Source organism: Sebastes umbrosus, chromosome 1 (assembly GCF_015220745.1).
Source record: "Sebastes umbrosus isolate fSebUmb1 chromosome 1, fSebUmb1.pri, whole genome shotgun sequence".
NCBI classification, from domain to species: domain Eukaryota; kingdom Metazoa; phylum Chordata; class Actinopteri; order Perciformes; family Sebastidae; genus Sebastes; species Sebastes umbrosus.
This window is the reverse complement of record NC_051269.1, coordinates 27,489,580-27,504,633: the sequence shown is the minus strand read 5'-3', so window position 1 is coordinate 27,504,633 and position 15,054 is coordinate 27,489,580. Positions and strand designations below refer to the sequence as shown.

The following is a 15,054-nucleotide window of genomic DNA, read 5'->3' as shown; positions in this document are numbered from 1 at the left end:
ATATGCTCAAATTATAACATGGCAGACTGCAGCTCAGCTCTGATTGGTTGTTTTCCTCCAGCCTGTCAAATCTTGCAGATGCCATTAGGAGCACCTGAGGACACAGAGGCACATCATTTTTCTCTCTCCTACACTACTGCCAAGATATAGTGACCGTTTTTTATAAAAATAACTTCTTTTAATCATATTTGCTCCATTTCTACCCACTGCTGCTTTAAGTAGGCTACTATATCAACTAATGGGTCCAGCATTAACACATAATCTTCAGGCCAGGCAAAATGTAGATATGATCACTTTATTATTTCAAATGCAGATTCTTAAATCTTAAATTACTAAATTTTTACATTGATCTTCACATTTTCTTGTATTTGTCAGTTACAATAAGCAGTGGTGTAGTGGAGGGTATACGCGGGTATACGGGGCATAAACACCTCTTTTTCTGGTATTTTACAGTATACCACCTATCAGCCAAAAAACGTTGGAATATATAGGAGAGTATACCCACTTCCTTCTCGGTAACCTACTACCAATCTGCCTAGTGGTACACCCACCTCATCAACGACCACTACACCACTGCCTATAAGTCAAGAACAGAAACAACTTGAACAGTATCTGTACAGTACAAACCTGTACAAAATGATTGAAACGGTGGGATTTAAATAATTAAGAAATCAGTGAGCATACTGTATTGAACCTATACCTGAACACATCTTAGCTAATTAATTTAAATTGCTGGCTTCAGGACGTCTCTGCTCTACCTCCCAGTAAAATTAATCTATACACGGAGCTTTTTATTTGCTTAATCTTCACAATTTTTCATAGGTCATCATTTTATTTGTTTGCATGGCTTTATTAGTTTATGAGTCTTTACATTTAGGGATATTATGTATTTAATAATAGGTTGTTGTTTTTGACCAATTCCACATACAGTTTTTAATCTTGTAGTCTTTGTTTTAGCTTTGTGATTAACAGTTTTTCATGATTAACTTATTTATGTGTGTATTTGCTGAGGTGGCGAGCTGCATACAACTGATTGTTCATTTGTAGGGTAAATAAAAGGGTTAAATAGAGTTGTAATGAGTTGAATTGAGTAAATAAAGCTTTGCACAAACAAACTGACACAAAGAAAACCTGGGGCCATGTGGTGTTATTACAGCGCAGGAGTACTAGTTGGATTTTGGGTAAATAATAAAGCTTACTCGGACGTGACAGGGAACACAATGCACTGAGCTGTGGGGCACAGCAGTCACTTTTGCCGTAAGAGGTTTGTGTGAGAATAACAGACAACACGCAGCATCTCATCTATATCACACATTTGTTTAAAGGTGCTCTTCTCTATTAGTGTCCGGCTACATTTGACTCCCATCTGTACTTGACCTTTGCCGGAGCAGCTGCTTTTGTCTGAATACTTCTCTCAGTGAAGTCAGAATAGGGTCACTTGCTTCTGCAACTGCTGAAGAGCCCACCTGACGCCGCAAAAACAAAAGTTGAGATCATTCAGACCACACATTTTACATAATCAAATTTACAGAACTGTAACAGCATGTGTCCTCTTACCTGTTTGAAAGTTACACTCTTTCTGATCCTCTCTGGGAGAACTGGAGCAGGAGCAGGAGGAGGAGGAGGAGGAGGAGGAGGACCAGGATGAGCAGGAGGAGGAGGAGGAGCAGGATGAGCAGGAGGAGGAGGACAAGGGGGAATCTGAATCAGGTGTAGTGTGTCAGTGCACTGTGATGTCTGCTGGGAGGCTGTGCTGCCTTTGACGGAGGGAACCGGTGGCAAAGGCCCTTTCCTCAGAGCAAGCGAGATGGACCCCCCTGCAGCTCTCGGGAATGTCTGAGATACTGAGCCTGTCAAATATGCAAAAGCACGGTCTTAAAAAAGACTCTGTATTACTTTTAAATGTTTACTTTTGGTGTATAAAATAAACAACATAAAAGGAGCATTAACATTTTTCAAGATAAAGTACCTCTGCTCCTCAGCTCTCTCTGCACAGCCTTCAGTCCAAATTGGTTGATGATGCAGTCGACAGCTTCAGTGATGTCTTTGTCTTTCAGGTCTTTCTCATCATGTCTTGACTGCATCGACAGCCTCCTCATAGGGCGGTTAAGATCCTTAAACTCCTCCAAGCAGATACAGCAGGGAATGGACTCATTTAGCATGTTTGTTTGTCTATTTGGCTCATGTAAGCTGTTAGCATTTGACTTACTGAACTGGTAGTTAGTGTAACCGGTGGGGATGGTGGGGATGGTGCGTTCATGGGGAAATGTTGCTCTTTGTCCAAATGGTCAAGTGGCTTAATTCTACAGAGATAAAAATCACTTTAATCCTCTGCTCTCATCTCCTCCTTACGTCTATAGAGTCGTAACATTTTTGTCACCCTGAATCAGGAGGATCACTTGTTGTCTTGTTTTCAGCATTTGTTCTTTCACTCATCCTGGTCATCTTTTCTGCAAAACAGATGAAGTAAAATGAAAGGGAAACAAGACACCGATGAGAACTGACAGGTGTTTCAGGTGAAAAGAGAAGCACACCTATAAAATGTGTTGACACATGTGAGTCATCTACTTGTAATTATTCTTACCTCGGTTTCTTTGGGCAGCCTCCACTGCCAGGTGAAATTCCTCTGCCTCGGTCTCTTCTGCAAAGTTGAGGCCTACATGATGGCCCTGTGCAAACACAGTAAATCCACATTAAACCAACTCAAAACTAATATATTCTCGTGAGCATGTTGCAAGCAGTGACACTTTAAAACAAGGTTGCTTACATCTGCAGGGAACGTGTGGAAGAACATGCTTGTTGCTGTGTACATGAATGGGGTGTACAGTTCCTGCTCCCACAGTAACTTGGCACGCTGTGTTCAAGGAAAGATAAGGAAAGGATTAAAGGAAAGGAAGAAAGGAAAGGTGTTTTATAGTAGACGCATGAGGACAAGTACCGGCACGCCCACAAAGACAATCGTTACTAAAGGAAACTAAATCAAAGAATACAAACTGTCCCATACATGCAACTGTACTCGAACACACAAAATGAAGCTAACATGTCACTTCATTGAGAGAAGTAGATGTGTTATCAGATGTGAGTATAGGTGGAGTATCTCTTATCAGTTCTGCAGTTCCTTTTACCTTGACACAGTACAGACGCAGGAAGTGTGTGTGAATGGACTTATCCTCAATGAGACACACCGAGCCACAACCCAAACAACTCCAGCCTGGACTCTCATCCTGGGTGTCTTTGTCCACCAGTACCTGGGCTACTGTACTTTTGATCAGCTGAAACACAACAGATCATGACAATAGAATACACTTATCCAAACTTGTGCAAAAATACTGATTCATCAATACTGTGATTGAGAAAAATAATTCAATTTTACATATCATCCTATTACCAAAGCAGAGTAAAAGGATTCAACTGTGCTGAGCTGTTTTTCTTCTCTGCTGGTGCAGGAAGGGAAGACTTTCAAGTCCCTAAAATCTTTTTGGGAATATGGTTCAACCAGTGTTTGTGCATCTTCTCTACAATCAGTTCTATTTTTTTCCTCACGGCTATTTTCCTTTTAGCTTCAACCATTCCTTAAAGGTACAGTGTGTGGGATTTGGCGGCATCTAGTGGTGTTGTTGCAGATTGCAACCAACTAAGTACCCCTTCGCTCACTCCTCCCTTTCCAAGACTGCGGTAATGTGAGATGCGGAGTGCAAAACCGTGGTAACGCCATTTCGCCTCACTCAGAGGCCATCCTCACCATAATAACACTACTTTAGGAGCAACGGAAGTCAGATGGCGGCTGACTGTACCACGGTTGCACTCTGCAGCTCACGTTACCGCTGTTTCACATGCGTGTCGGAGAACGTGAAAGGCTCTCTCTAGAGCCAGTGTTTGGTTTGTGCGTTCTGGGCTACTGTAGAAACATGGCGGAGCCGCTAGTCGCCGTTAGTTCTTTGATGTCGGGTTGGTGTGTCTGGGTCTTTACACTCTGCAGCTGACATTACTGCACACTGTTTCACAAGCGTGTCGGAAAACTACGGTGGCCTTCAGGTGATGTAAATACATGAAAGGTTCTCTCAAGAGTCAGTGTTTGGTTTGTCCATTCTGGGCTACTGTAGAAACAAAGCGGAGCAACATGGCGGACTCCGTGGAGAGGACCCGCTACCTATGTAGATATGAAGGGCTCATTCCAAGCTAACGAAAACACAACAATTCTTAGTTTGAAGTGATTATACACTAATGAAAACATAGTTACGAATATTATATTCCATTTCTGTTAATAGATCCCCCGAAATGTTACACACAAGTTTTTTTCAACCAACTCATAGCTTTTGTGACTCAGAGTAACCTTTGAGACATTCTGGTTTAGTTTCAGAGTGTTTCATAGCAGAGAGGCAGCTCCTCAGAGAGACCGTGACCTCTTTTTAGAGGCTGGTGATGCTGGGAAATGATCCATTTAACTTTCCATTATATTACAGCCCTGACATTAATTAGGTTCACTCATTCAGGTCCTACATCACCATGGCTGCGATGGCAAATCATCATCATCCATAGTACACAAAATATGTGAAGGTCTCATCTTTTCTCTATTAATGATACACTTTGACATCTAATGTTCACTGTTATGCTGACGACACGCTGTTATACCTGTATTTAAAGCCAACTGCAATCTCTTCTTTCATTTAGGACTATTTTCAAGTAGTTTTCAGTGATAACGTCAACAGTCAACGTTTCTGTGTCATCTTCAAGTTAAGGAATGAATCACAGAACCTAAATCTTGTGAAAAAATGTACATTACTTATTTCATTCCAAAATTAAGATCTTATTGTTAATTTTTATGGACTTGCTGTTATGTATTGATATTGTATTAATTGTGACTGACATCTTTTATATTTCCCTCTCTTCTTTCTTTCTTTCCATTTATTTCATTATTTACTTCTTTGCTATTTTCAAGGTCTTTAAAAAGCATCTGCTCTGATAACATGGCGTGATAGTGCCAGGAAATACAAGCAGCAGATAGCAACTGTAAACAAAACAGCCCTCACAGAAAGCCCATTCATCTACCAGGCCTCCTCTGATAAATGTTACTGATAACATGAAAACAACCCCAGGAAATACAAGAACATCCTTCTTCTTTCTTTTCAAATATTTCATCTTTATAACACACATTCACTTTTTGTCAGCATTATTTATTTATATGTTCCATTCATTCTTAAAATGTATTAATTTATGGCAATAATAAGTATATACCAGTCTCAGACAATAATTTAATTTGGCTTAAAACTGGTTAAAATGTTTAGAAATACAGAAAAATCCTGAGGTCAATTTTTATTAAGTTGTATTTGACGGATGTTAATTTGAAGTGATAATAATGAACTGAACTGACCTTACACTGAGGTTCGAGCAGAGCGAAGAGGATACCTTTCTCACGGACAGTCAGGAGATCACTCATTACATGAAATCCAGGAGTCAGATTTGATGCCATCACAAGACCCTTAATTTCACCTACTCGCGATGACTTTCACTATGTCGTCCTGTCATTGATTTCTGAACCCAATACTTTCAGTCCTGACTGTAACTGGTCGTCAATCAATGCAAATTTCATGCAAATTTATTTGACTTGGTGTACACTGTGTACACACTGTGGCTTTCCTTCCGTAACTGAACAACTGTGTCTGCAGTCATTGGCAAAAGATAACAAGAAGACATTAGTTGATAATATGTATTCAAAATGTATGATGTGCGTGCATGTCCAGAGTGTGAATAAAATAATATATAAATAAAATAATTTTAATCAGTTATACTGTATACTTCACCCTGTCACTATTCTGTTCCAAAATGAAACACTTAAACAATCAAAAATAATTACATTTAAAGTACTTAGTATTTAAAGTTAAGTTCAGTTTTGAGGTACTTGAACTTAGTAGTATTTATTCTACTTTATACTTCTACGTTGCTACATTACAGAGGGAATATTGAGTTTTATAATACATTGTTATAGATTAAACTTCCCCACAGCATATAAAGTAGTTATAATTAGCCCAACACCAAACATACATTACAAAATAATAATATAATTGTGAATAATATATAATAATACTGTATAACACTGACATAGGTCATTCTGCTGCTTAATGAGCACTTTTTCTTTTGATATAAAAATTATATTTTGTTTATATTGTGTACTTTTACTTAAAGGTGCAGTGTGTAGGATCTGGCGCCATCTAGACTGAAAACTCCTCCTGTGTGCCAAGCGTGTAGGAGAACTACAGCGGCCGATGTGAAAACGTGAATGATTCTCTAGAGCCAGTGTTTGGTTTGTACCTTCTGGGCTACTGTAGAAACATGGTGGTCGGCTCCATTATGAGGACCCGCTCCCTATGTATATATAAACGGCTCATTCGAAGGTAACAAAAACACAACGATTCATATTTTCAGGTGATTATACACTATTGAAAACATAGTGATTAATATTATATTGCATTTCTGCCGATAGATCCCCCTAAATGTTCCTTTAAGTACAATTTTAACTGCAAGACTGTTACATGTAATGGAGTGTTTTGACATTGGAGTACTGCCACTGGCTACACCTGCTATTATCCTGTGCACATGAAAAATTAACGGTGGGTGTTGAGTTTGCACTGCCATCGGTCTTGTTCACTGAAGCTCTAACGCTTCCATTTCCCTCAGTTTACTAAACAGTCTACTGAAGAAATGAACATTTATCTTGCAGCCAAAAACTCATGAGTTACTGGTATACAGGCAGTATTAATTGTTTAGCAGAGGCTCTCACAGGAAGACGTTTCAAGTGTGTGGAAATGTCTGGTAAGGTTGATAGATCACACAATGCAAGAGGCATGTTATCACCTTGACGTCTCAAAGTCTTAATGTCCCTTGAATGTGCGTGTTACAATACCCACATAACTAACCATCATAAAAGTCCCCTAGAGGACTTTTCAGTTGGATGTAATCTTGCCTTTTATGACTTCCATATACAGTCTTTCTTTGTTTGCAGCAGAAGAAGTAATTTCTCACATTTCTGGAAAATCTCTGCACTAAATTATTTTGGGATTTTCACGACACAGCAATAAGAAGTCCCCAAAGAGGTTTTATAATTCTCTCAGTGTCAAAAAAAAACATGTAAAATAAGATTTCCTGTACACAAATGACAATACAACACAGCTGTAAAACATAAAAAAACAAGTTTATTTTAAATGTTAGAGTGGTAACAATGAAAATAAATGACATTAATTAGACTATTGAGTGCAGTGATACAAAGAAGGATAAAAAGTAAGTAAAATACAATCAGTGATATGTAGATGGGATGAAGATGCTCACTTTGGCTCTCATGATTTTATACTACTTTTGTCCAACAATGATTTCCCCAAGCTCTTCAGCAAATGTAACTTCTCTGTGGCTATTACACACCACTCCTCCATCTCCTCCTTCAGCATCTCCTCCGCTGTGAGCTCCTTCAGGAATCGGCTTCCTCCGTCTCTTGTTGAGCAGAGGGTTGTTGGACGTGTCCAGATCTTTGATCTTCACCTGGTCGTAGTCCACACGCATGGTCGCCAGGGCGCTGGTCATTTCCTCCTGTTGGAAGATATTTTGTGCTGTAAATCTGGTGCTTTACTGCCACCTCGTGGTCATATTCTGAAAATAAACAGAGTGGGTCCCACCTTCACGTCGTCCCACAGCTCCTTGTCCTCTGTCAAAACACGAGAGGTGTGGAGGGGGGTCGGAGGGACCACCATTGACTGCTGCAGTATTAAAAAAAACACAAACATCTTATGAATAAAAGGGGGAAAAGCACACAAGTGTAGAGACAAAGTGATAAAGTGATAACTTACACTAATCCAGGGATGGTTCACAAACTGTCCAATGGTCATCCTCTCATTGGGGTCTGTCTTCAGCAACTGAATGATGAGCTGTTTGGCTACAAAACACAATTAAACAACATCAGGCATTTCATCCAATAAGTCTTTAGTGCAATATGGACCTATAATGATGTTGGCTCTTCTGTGTTAACCGAAGATGTTGTTCAGGTTGAATTTTCAAACACATGATCGGGTCAGTGCAGCACATTTAAACTGCATTAATTGATTTTTTTGCCACTTGGGGGCTTTGGAAACAAGCTGTAAACACAACACTGACATATCATCCTCTTTTAAGTTCTTCTGGTTCTTATTTACACATCCAGCTGTTACAGAGCAACATTATCGTTCATTTAGAGTCGTGTTTCTGGCCACCTGATGAATGTAAGTCTGTTAGTCACTCTCTTTTGGTTCTTTTTTGGTCTCTACCAACTCCTGAGAGAAATATTTGGCTCCTAAGTTGCTAAATGCTCCAACATGTTCACTGGCTAGTTGCCAATTTTGTCAACCTGTCATTAGGTGCTGGGCAGATAGAGTGGAGTCAGTTTTTTCCCCCTGAAAACAGCTGCTTGTGGCTAGAGACAAGGTGAAAGAGAGGGATCAGACTGAACCAAAATAGTAAAATTGCAGGTAGTAAAACCAAAACAGTGAGTTAAAAGATGCTAAAGCTCTTCATAGAGCTGAGGGGAACTGCAGTTGGGTGTGGGTTCAACACAACACGTTCTCATCCCAACTCGTCACATACCGCCGCTTTGTCGCACCCCTTGGCGTCACGTCACGCCCCCTGGCATCACTTTATTTTTGGCATCAAAACCACTATAGTTAGGTTTAGGAAACAGATACATGGTCGGGCTTTAAACTACCACGTTTTTAGAGTGTAAATGACACTGAACATTGTGAACATGGGACTCGAATGAACAGCTGATTGTAACGTGACGCACAGGACACACACAGCGGTCTCCTGGATGAAAGCCTTGTGTTTGTTGGACCCATCCACCTCCCCTCCCGCTCTGCCCTGTGTGTCTTTTGCTCTTTAAACTTCATCACCACACACCCAGCGCACTGTCCCAAAGTGTTTACTGTTGCCACAGATGGGTTTAGATTGTAGTTAATGGGCCGTGCGCTGAACCGGCGCTAAAGGGTGCCGTGTACAGCAGTATCAACATCGACGGCCATGACAAAGCCTCGGTATTTGGCGCCCTGGGAATGAGAACAGGCTGTTGGTCGCTACGAGCAACCCCTTTTACAGTCATTTGATCCATTGTAAATATAAACATATTGACTATAGCAGCTTTGAATTGGAATACAATTTTTTATTGTGAATAATATTTATTGTATGCCATATCTATGCTGGATTCATACAAAGTAGGAACTTGTAATAAAAATTTTGCACAACCCCGTTACAGCTTTGAAATCTTTTCCTTGATATTTATGAATTTTATGTGCAAAGCCTGACCTTCTTCAGAAACGTCAGCCCACTCAGGGTTGGGGAACTCATATTGGCCCAACCTGATCCTCTGCTTCATGCCTGGAGAGATGGCCTGACCTGTGTTTGAGTAGAACGGAGGAAACCCACACAGACTAGAAACAGAAGAGAAAAAGACTATTTTACTTTGCTGTCACCAAAACGCAGAGTTGAACATCTATATACCAGAACAGTTATAAAAGTTGAATCAGTTGCAGACGCACATGATACTCACAGAATGTACATGATTACGCCCAGAGACCACATGTCACATGATTTGTCATATTTCTCTGGCCCAAGCACTTCTGGGGCTGAATGGACAAATAGATACAGATAAAACCAACGCAATAACGTGGAGGATGACAGACACACCCACTACTCAATATGCAGACAACACATAGACAACATGTGAGTGAATGACATATCAGAAAACCATGCCTGTAATAGCATATCTACATGGCAGCAAACACTCACCAACATAATACGGAGTGTAACAGGGAGTTTGGAGGGAGTTGTGCAGCGTCGTCTCTTTAGCGAAGCCAAAGTCAGTCAGTGTCAGCGTGGCGTTACTCTCCTTGGTGGTATACAGCAGGTTTTCAGGCTGTATGAGAAAAAGGAAACAATTAGAGATGCGAAACAATGTGATTATCTAGAAATGATTGCTGACAGCAGCGGGCGGCAGCACCTTTACATCCCTGTGAGCGATGTCCATGTGGTGGAGGTACTCTATGGCCGTGCCGATGTCGTGCATGATCTCTGACGCTTCTGATGGACAAACATGACATCATAGATGTTACACGTTCAGGATGCAGTATAGAGACCCATATATTTAAATGTGAACTCTGACGCACCTCTCTCTGTGAAGGCCTGGTCCCCTCTGGCCTGAATGCGACTGAACAGCTCCCCTCCCTCCATACTGAGACAAGATTAACAAAGAGATCAGAACTGGGGCAGCGAGGGGACTCTTGGCAGATCTCCACTGTGATCGTGATTTGACAACAAAGCGAGTCATTGTGAGTCACAATTTACTGTTCATGATGAGTCTCCTGAGCCTCGGCAGACCCAGATGACTCAAGCAAAAAGGACGTATTAAAGGGAAAATAACTATTGTAGCCATTTCCCACGATGAAGTTTATACAAACGTAAATTATATGACGTGTTTGTTCAGGATATTACATACCAAAATTAGCTTTTTTTTGAAAATGCAACTCACGATGTAGCTTTGCATCAGAAAATGTTTCCTTATTCTAATAAAAACTGCCTTCTGTCGACCATGTTAACTCTCAGCATTAAAATATGATCTGCGTGTTTGAATCACAAGTGGACGTTGCTAAATAACTACAGGTATGAACACAGCCCAGAACACAATGGGGATATGGTGGCATCCAGTCACTCAAGCTGCATTAACACGTGTCCAAGGATGCAAATGCATCAAGTCTATTCTGTAGTAAACAAATAGCACAACAACACTCGCAAACAGTCCGTATCGGATTATTATCATCTGTTGCTCTGCATTGATCATGTCTCACTTTAGTTTTCACTTTGTCTTTGAGCCTGAGTTTAATTATCTGCTCAAGTTAAATTCAAAAGAAGGACAAAATAACAATGGAAAGTAATGTATATAGACAGAAAAATGAGTGTATTTGTTATTGCTACCCAAAGAAAAATATTTCAAAGAAATATTTCAGTCTTTTTTAGCATGTAGTGTGGGATTTTAAAGGTGCAGTGTGTAGGATTTGGTGGCATCTAGTGGTGTGGTTGCAGATTGCAACCAACTGAGTACCCCTCTGCTCACTCCTCCCTTTCCAAGACTGCGGTAACGTTAGCCGCTGAGTGCAAAACCATGGTAACGCCGATCGTCTCACTCAGACTAACACTATACTCTAGAAGCAAAGGAAGTCAGACGGCGGCTGGCGGTACCACGGTTTTGCACTCTGTGGCTCAAATTACCGCAGATTCACAAGCGTATCAGAGAACTACGTTGGCCTTCAGGTAACGTACAAACGTGAAACTCTCTCTCCAGAGCCAGTGTTTGGTTTCTGGGCTACTGTAGAAACATGGCGGATTCCATGAAGAGGACCTGCTTCCTATGTAGATATGAAGGGCTCATTCTAAGCTAACGAAAACACAACAATTCTTAGTTTCAGGTGCTTATACACTAATGAAAACATAGTTCTGAACAGTATATACTATTTTTGCTAATAGATCCCCCGAAGAGTTTCAACATATTATGTATCTAAGAGCACAAGCTGCGATGTGGAAGATGCCTCGGGCAGCAAAGAACAATCTGGATTTCTAATTCTTAAGTCGACAGAAACAGAAAAAGTATGGGAGAGTGCAGATGTTTATCAGCGGCAGTTTTTCCCAAAATCAAATGCAAGAGCAAAACTAAATTCCAATCCCAAGCGGTAACTGAAGATGTATTTGATTTGCATTCTTATGCCAGGTGTGAGCTGAAATCAAGCTCAGCTGGATCGAGATACCATCCAGACATTTCTACATACAAAATATTCTGAACAGCATCAGGGAGCTTCACATAGTCCGTCTCTCTGCTGTTCCTCTGCTTCACCCTTTTCAAATTCCTAAATTAACACAAAGCTCTACTACATTATAGAAAAAACACACGAGAAATCTGTTTGAGCATTCCCCTTAAGACCTAAAATAAGCAGACAGTAAATAAGGTAGTGCTGGTAATGCTCACCACTCCATTATGATGAGGAGACATTTCTTCCCCTGGTGCATGTTCTCATACAGGCTGAGTATTCGGACGATGTGGGGACCTCCGGAAACTCGCCAGTGCAGCTCAACTTCCCGTCTGGCTTTAGGAACATCGTACAGGATCTGCTCCAAAGAACAAAAACATGCATCAATGAAAGGCTTCTGCTTCTTATGCTTCTTTTATATTTGTCTAAAGTAGGGCTGCAACAATAATCGATTAGTCAATTATTAAATGAATTGCTTGTTTTGAGTATTTTTTTTCAAGAAAACAGTCAAATTTCTCTGATTCCAGCTTCTTAAATGTGAATATTTTCTGGTTTCTTTACTCCTCTATGACAGTAAACTCAATATCTTTGAGTTGTGGACAAAACAAGACATTTGAGGACATCATCTTGGGCTTTGGGAAACACTGATCGACATTTTTCAAAATATTCTGAAGTGATTTTAAAAAGAATTAGTTTGACATCCTTGTCAAGAAATCAATAAGTCCACACAGAGACACTCAGTGTTTACAGCACCGTTAGTGGCCGCTATTAAAACCATTAATCTACATTTACAAGACAGGACATTAAGAGTGAAGACTGCATTTAGCAATGTACTCCATCTTTAATGTGCAGCTCTGGTATCAGAGCTGCGGGGAGGAGGATATCCTAGTCAGACCCCAGTCCACATCCTCATGGGCATTACAATGCATTTTGAGCCCTGGAGGAGGAAAAGGGGTTCAGATATGTGTTTATAAAGGTGTGACTTTCCTCTGAATTCTCTATGCACTAATCATTACCACTCACAGAACACTTCCACAGATTTTCCATTTCATTGTATATATTCGGTTGTGGCTTACCACGATATTCCAAATAAAACATGCAGAAGCCTTCTTAGGGCTGCTCTTCCTGTTTGTGTTTTCTTAAGGCTTTGCTGCAACTCTATAGTACAGACAGCTGCTTATCGACTTACCAGCACTGGAATTCTAATAACTTGTATTACTGAAATTGGATTTTATAAATCACTGTAAACATTTAATAACACTTAAAGCAGCAGGGGGTAGAAGTGGAGAAAAGATGATTAAAAAAAGTTATTTTTATAAAACGTAAAAAATAATTTTCCTCTGTGTCCTCCGGTGCTCCTAACGGATCTGCAAGATTTCACAGACCGGAGGAAAACAACCAATCAGAGCTGAACTGCAGTCTGCCGTCTTTGAGCAGCTGTCAATCAGTCACGAACTCCGATCAAACGGTCAAACTAGGCAGCGCTGATCAAATATGAATCAATATTATACTGTAATGCTTCTTTGTTGCCTCAGATGTTTTCAGAAACATCTTGTAGTGTACTGTTTAGCTGTAAAATGATAAAGTTTCTGACCCGGCCGCCATGTTGAGATCAGTTGAGGAAATACCAAGCACCGCCCACCAGCCGGAGCGAACTTTCTCTTTTTACAGCTAAACAGTACACTACAAGATGTTTCTGACAACATTTGAGGTGATAAATAGTAACAGAATATTGATTCATAATCAGAGTTTGCAAGTGATTGACGGCTGCCTCCGTTGAATGAACAGCCAATAGGAACGCTCTCTCTCCTGTGATTGGTCAAAGTCCCCCGTCACGGCTTAGATTTTTTAAAGCCTGAAAACAGAGCCATGAAGAGGTGCAGAAGTCTAGTTATCTCTCAGAGCACTTGAATTACAATATGCTGAAAGATTATCATGGAATTTTTGCCCAATGATGCTAAAGAATATTCTCCCTGCTGCAGCTTTAATGTTGCGTATAGAGGAGTAATAAAATGTGTTAAATGTCAGATGATAAAGTACTAACAGGGCAGATCATTGTCCTCAACAACAACCAGCATAGCAGAGTGGAAACTGTGTCAAAGCATCCCAGACAGCACACATCACTGTCTTGGTATAGCTCAGAGACTGAATTCAGATTATTGCTTCATCCATCCATGGTTGAATTTCATCTGCATCATATCATATAACTGATCATGCAAAATCATTATTGGACATACATTTTTTTTTATATATAAAGTAGTAATCAAAAATCCTGGACACATTTCCTCAGTATAAGACACCATAACATGGTGGAGATCACAGAGAAGAAATGAATAATTGATGCTCTCTTTCTTTCCAGTGGCTGCTCCAGAGGACTGTTCACATCACATCACACAGGGTAAACAAGGACACAACCACACACCTTCAGGGCACATTTCACTCCTGTTTTCTTGCAATAACATTCCAGCACTTTGCCATTGATTCCCAGGCCGAGGACCTGGGATGTGATCTTATAGTCATCTGTCACCGCATGTCTCCTGAACTCCAGTGAGGAGTAAGGAGGAGGAGGAGTAGGAGGATGAGGCTGCAGGTCAGAGCTGCTCCCCAGCAGGCTGGTGGACTCACTGTACTGCTGCTGCTGTTGCGCACTAATTGAATTGACCGACTGCTCCTCCTGGTTATGATGCATTATTTATTTTTTTCTGGAAAATCCAACAGTGATGCAGAGCAAATCCCATCAGTGTGTCTGCCACAGAAAAACACCCCGGTGTTATCCTAGTTCATCCGCAAAGGTCCAGAGGACTTTGGTGCTGCCCGACACAACATCTCGCCCACTTTGACCAACATGAGGTATGCAAATCTATAAAAGCTCCTTAGAGTACCAAAAAAATGGGCGGAGTTGTGAAACCTTGGCGTCAAAAGATCCCAGCTGATCTGGATGTTTAGAGTAGAGATGGTACAAACACACTAGATGAGTGAGAGAAAGGAAAATGCTACAGGAGTCTGGTACTCTTGTCTGGTCCTCATCACGGTTCTCTGCCTCTTCCTGCAGGCTACAGCAGGCTCTCCAATTCCCTGACGTCAGCGAGGAGCGCCTCAAATTCATTCTCTTAAAGGAACAACCACGCGTAAAGACGCACGGCAGGAGTGCACCAGTGGGATTTAAAAAACAAGTTATTTTTATAAAACGGTCGCTTTATTGTGACAGTAGCACATGAAACATGTAACCTGAAACAAAATCATGTGC

The 15,054-nt window shown here is 40.7% G+C and overlaps 2 protein-coding genes across 2 annotated transcripts; both read right to left on the bottom strand.

Moving 5' to 3' along the window:
* Positions 1–281: 281 nt before the first annotated feature.
* Positions 282–5,616, bottom strand: si:dkey-197j19.6 (wiskott-Aldrich syndrome protein). The gene is made up of 9 exons (XM_037784411.1): positions 5,372–5,616; positions 3,126–3,272; positions 2,768–2,854; positions 2,585–2,669; positions 2,381–2,450; positions 2,210–2,303; positions 1,970–2,123; positions 1,558–1,850; positions 282–1,466 (listed from the first exon to the last, which is right to left on the bottom strand). The coding sequence occupies exons 1-9, from the start codon at positions 5,468–5,470 to the stop codon at positions 1,350–1,352; spliced, it is 1,146 nt and encodes a 381-aa protein (XP_037640339.1). The 5' UTR covers positions 5,471–5,616; the 3' UTR covers positions 282–1,349.
* Positions 5,617–7,168: 1,552 nt separating this feature from the next.
* Positions 7,169–14,883, bottom strand: LOC119496813 (MAP kinase-activated protein kinase 2-like). Its single transcript, XM_037784397.1, has 10 exons — positions 14,230–14,883; positions 12,026–12,165; positions 10,176–10,240; positions 10,010–10,089; positions 9,799–9,925; positions 9,560–9,635; positions 9,316–9,440; positions 7,836–7,921; positions 7,665–7,745; positions 7,169–7,578 (listed from the first exon to the last, which is right to left on the bottom strand). Exons 1-10 carry the CDS (start codon positions 14,494–14,496, stop codon positions 7,345–7,347), a joined length of 1,281 nt encoding a protein of 426 aa, XP_037640325.1. The 5' UTR covers positions 14,497–14,883; the 3' UTR covers positions 7,169–7,344.
* Between the last annotated feature and the right edge of the window lie 171 nt (positions 14,884–15,054).

What these genes read in the sequence shown, in the direction of transcription:
- si:dkey-197j19.6 (XM_037784411.1), bottom strand. Translation starts at nt 5,470, where the DNA reads ATGGCATCAAATCTGACTCCTGGATTTCATGTAATGAGTGATCTCCTG. An exon ending in AGTGATCCTCCTGATTCAGG is followed by an intron (nt 2,304 to 2,380) that starts GTGACAAAAATG and finishes TTATCTCTGTAG; the next exon opens with AATTAAGCCACTTGACCATT. An exon ending in TTACACTAACTACCAGTTCA is followed by an intron (nt 2,124 to 2,209) that starts GTAAGTCAAATG and finishes ATCTGCTTGGAG; the next exon opens with GAGTTTAAGGATCTTAACCG.
- LOC119496813 (XM_037784397.1), bottom strand. Translation starts at nt 14,496, where the DNA reads ATGCATCATAACCAGGAGGAGCAGTCGGTCAATTCAATTAGTGCGCAA. An exon ending in GAGTGAAATGTGCCCTGAAG is followed by an intron (nt 12,166 to 14,229) that starts GTGTGTGGTTGT and finishes TCTTTGGAGCAG; the next exon opens with ATCCTGTACGATGTTCCTAA. An exon ending in AGCTGTGGGACGACGTGAAG is followed by an intron (nt 7,579 to 7,664) that starts GTGGGACCCACT and finishes ATCTTCCAACAG; the next exon opens with GAGGAAATGACCAGCGCCCT.